A 4,363-nucleotide genomic window follows, 5' to 3' on the forward strand; every position below is an offset into this window, starting at 1 on the left:
AGGTCATTTTGGCCGGCCCAAATTCATTTGAGGTATCTCATCTCAACATTTTCGAAGCATTCTTCGGCACAGGTGCGGTGCTGGTCTTCGTTGTCAAAATTGGTTTAAAAGTTAAATAAGTGATTTTTACAATGAGAGAGAAGAATGTTTATGTTTTATGTTTTCATTCATAGCCAACTTTTATCTAAACAACGCTGGTTAAATTTTTTAGTCAACATTCTGAACAACGAATAGCTAATCCTTGGAGATATCACTTCTGATGATCCATTATGATCTCATAGGCAATTGAAAATTTTTGAATATAACTTAGATTCAATTTGGATCGCAATAAAACAATTTATCAAGCAGCAAAACATTAACTTGACCTTGTTTTGATAATAAAAATTTTTCGCCGCGCTGTTTTTAACTTCTCGACAATAATTGTTTTTATTTCTTTTCATTGTCTAAAGAAAAACGAGCAATAATTAGATTTCATTTTTCTTTCTTTTCTTACGTATTGACGTTGCTCTAAGCGCATAATTGGTTAATTCATAACTAACCATTTATCTAATAAAAATAAACAATTACTTGACCATTATCAAAAAACTTAACTCGATCTTTTGTCTATCTCAGTTTTTAATCGAAGTGTCCTGCGGGTGTTCCACATTGTTCACTTAGCTGTCAGTTGATGTATTAAATGCCACAAATGTCACACAATAAATGCTTTCATAGTTGGCTTCAAGTTGTCATTGTTGTTTTGATAGCTTATATAAGTTACATGAAAATTGTACGTCCTTTCTAAGTCCATGAAAATACCTGGATTCGATTTGTTAAGAAATGAACCGAAATTAACCATTGAGATACGATAATGCAAAACTGATTTGATGATTGTTAGGGGGTCCGAGCAGGCGCAGCTTCTGTGAAAATGGATCAGTACTGGATTTAAGCCAGCATCTCTTACTTGCAAGCCTACTGAGCTAACAAGCACAGCAACTGGTCTTAAGCTCTCGAAGTTGCGCATTTCATTTAATCGTAATCCATTCTCATGTTCTTTCTTGCTCCTGAAGGCTTCATTACCTAAACCTGTTCTAACTCATCCAAACCAATCTTATGAAAGAGTTACATTAGGTTGTTCTCCTTCAAACTTCTAGCAATTGAAATTTTTGGTTAATAAGAACGATCAACCATTTTTGCAAAAATAAAATAGATCCGGTTATGATAAATAGACATGATGCGTTATAGAGCAATGTCAAAAATTTCAATGCTAGAACTGGTCATTTCTTTCCATAGACGCCTTCGCAGAGTAAAATATTGGTTTACGAAAAAAATACAAAAAATGATTTTGAAAACGATCACAAATTAGGTGAGTGGTCAATAATTAGAAGACTTTTAAATTACTGAGACGAGTGAAGGGTCAAAAAATTTTAAAAAAATTGGTACTTTTTTACCATTACTTCAACGCTAGTCTATACAATTGCTCCTTACTTAATCTCAGTTTTCTTTCCCGCAATGTATTCAGAATATGTGTCTAATTCTGCATATGACAAATTTAAAGATAAGACAGAGTGTAGTGCATATGCCGGAAACTGCTTTGCAAAGGTGGTATACGATGCAACTCTTCCTTATGCTCAACGAAAACCAAAGAGGACAAAAATTTGTCAATTGTTTTGAACAAATTTAACAGCTCTTTGCTGAAAAGGCAGGTTTACAGGCTTATCGTTTAAAGCCGCAGCAATTTTTCCACATCTAACTCTCTCATGCGCGGAAACTGAAAATGAAGGTTATGTTATGGTCACCAAAATAAATTTGATAAAGGAGTTCTAGAGCCAAAAGCAGGATGACTTGAAACAATTTTTCACAAACAAGTTCATGGAAACAGGAAAAATATCCAGCGCAATCGAGTGCCCGACTGGAGAGCTGTTATTAAGGATCTACTTTTCGGAGGACACAATTGATGAAACAATCTATTTTTGAACTAGTCCATGAAAAACGCCCACAGCCCTCTCAAGCCAATCCGAACTACTTTGCTGACCCCCAAGCAATCTGTTTCAAACCCTACCACCACCCCAAGGTCCGTCAGGTTTAGACTTTCTTGAATGAAAGAGATTTTTTACTTACTTCAAAAGCTCAGTCACCTTTTAAAAACTGTATCCAAGACTAAAATTAGGTTATCTAATGAAACTGTTGTGATTAACGTTTGACTTCATACAACCCTTGTCGCATCATACCACTCAACAAAACGGGCGTTCGACATATAACGGTGTTGCTGAAGTCTTCCCCCTGTTATTTAGGTTTATATCAGAAAGCCCGTTAAAAGTGACTTGCGTTTCTTGGAGGCAATGGACAGCTCTACCTCTGACAAAAATATGGGATTGAATATGCTGTTCATTCAATGTGGTCTGCTGATGATTCTTCGAACAAATTCGTTCTATTATTGCTTAAAATGAGTTCAGTTGCCCCAATAATCAGTTAGCTCTTGAAAATATGCAGACAATTGGATCTGTTCTGAGCAGTGTGGCTGCCGAATTTTATACAGCCCCATTCGACTTGCTTGTCGGCGGCACTTTAGTGCAGTCCCATGATGGCACCACCCAGAGAGATCACATTGTAATATGCGGCTATACTACCATTGATTGTGCTCATGCGCTAATCGAACGGAGGGCAAATGGTGTACGCGGCCAATGGCAGTGCAGTAGGAAATTTGAGGAACCTACTGTTGTTCTGGAGGGATTTATTTGATCTTTGTGAGCATTTTAGAAAACGGTGAATGCGCCAAAGTGCCAACTCATTGCAAAGGACCACACGAAATCTAAAGCTTGTGCAATTTTTAAAGGAACTGTAAACGGTATTGTAAACGGTTGCCGTGTTTTTGGATCGGTTGTGGGCACGGAAAAATGCTTTGAATCCGTTCCACAATTCAGAGACTTAAAACACCTGCAGGAAACGGTACTGCAAAAAGGTTACTCGTGTTTCACAGAAGGTGGTCAGCAAAAACTTGCTTTTCTCGCTCGATTGATTTCTATAGTTGGAGAAGTTTTCCTGCACGCAGATAAAAGTAATCAATTTTTTTGACTCTCCCCTCACCGACGGTGCGCACCAGCTGTTTTTGCTAATGACCTTGTAGTGTGGACTTAACATCAGGGAGCAGTGGAATACGACGCGTCCTTTACAGCGTCACTAGTCGCTTTCAGGCCTTTTGTGAATAAAGATCATACAAATGTCAACCTCATACAGGATAAAAATAACCCAGAAGAACGCAACACTTTACTTATGAGGATGAAAGCCCGCAAGAAAAAAGATCAGCCGACTGTGAATTAAGCAAAAAGTCACGTTGTTGGATTGGCCACAGAATAAAGAGAGTGCAATTTTGTTTGACTACGGTCTCTTGTTGACAAAATTAGAATTCCATGATGTTTTGCGCATTTAGTGCAGTCATGAGGCAAGTAACACACCAATATACTGCGCATCTGGTACAAAATTTTCACCAGGGTATGTTCTCCAGTGTGCAAAAGGGGGTTTTACCCACATGCGGCACATTAAATATAGTGAGTAGTTTGCGAAGATAATGCATGATGTTTAGTATGATATCGAGTTCGAACCGTCTCTTTAGATACTCGTAAGCAAAAAACTCTACCGCATATTCTGGCACCAATGGCAACGCTTGATTTGACATCAAAGCAAATAGCTTGTGTGAGTTCAGATTCTGCAGAGCTCTAGTCGACGTGAAAATTTTCCTTCCATTGACCAAGTCATGTTCAAAAGAAGCCAAGGGATGTTACAAAAATCACGAGGCAATTGCAAATCTAAAGCATCAACAACGCAAATTGGAAATTGACAGAAAGTGGTTTTGTTCCATTCGTGTTTCCCTGTATGGGCGGTGCATGGCCGTCTGCAACACGCAACTAACAACAAAATTTCGTTGTAGTCAACAAAAACTATCAACTGAAAACACAAATTAACGAAAAGAAAGACGACAATTCTCGGACGCATTCTCGGACGCAATAAAATACATTCGAATGAAGATAAGTTTTGCATTCCTACGCAGCGCCATTTTCTGTGTCCGAGGCCACCGTGATACAAAACAGGTAACTGAGAATGATAACATCTATTGTGTTGCTCGGGAGTGAAGACTAGAAGCCTAACCATTACGGTATTAATTCCACCTTTCCGAGAACCTAGCGTTTTGCTTTAAATTTTAAATACAGTGCGTTATTACAGTAAATTTTAAAGGGAACATTACTGTCTGTATGACATCATTAAAATTTATTGCAGACGCTCTAGAGAGGTTCTTTAACGTGTTGTTAAAACTACTTAAAAATTAGGGAATAACACTTGCAATTGGTTGTAAACATTTCTCACGTATACTTTTTTAGAAATGTGCCCA

The 4,363-nt window shown here is 37.8% G+C and overlaps 1 protein-coding gene across 1 annotated transcript in view; it reads left to right on the top strand.

The window, feature by feature from the left end:
• Positions 1–2,463: 2,463 nt before the first annotated feature.
• Positions 2,464–4,363, top strand: part of LOC142348048 (myeloblastin-like) — an 11,273-nt gene continuing 9,373 nt past the window's right edge. Inside the window, exon 1 of the mRNA XM_075399215.1 lies at positions 2,464–2,586. Coding sequence (XP_075255330.1) covers positions 2,464–2,586 — 123 coding nt within the window. The remainder of the gene's footprint in view (positions 2,587–4,363) is intronic.

Source organism: Convolutriloba macropyga, chromosome 10 (genome assembly GCF_964194025.1).
Source record: "Convolutriloba macropyga chromosome 10, txConMacr16.3, whole genome shotgun sequence".
Classification (NCBI taxonomy): Eukaryota; Metazoa; Xenacoelomorpha; order Acoela; family Convolutidae; genus Convolutriloba; species Convolutriloba macropyga.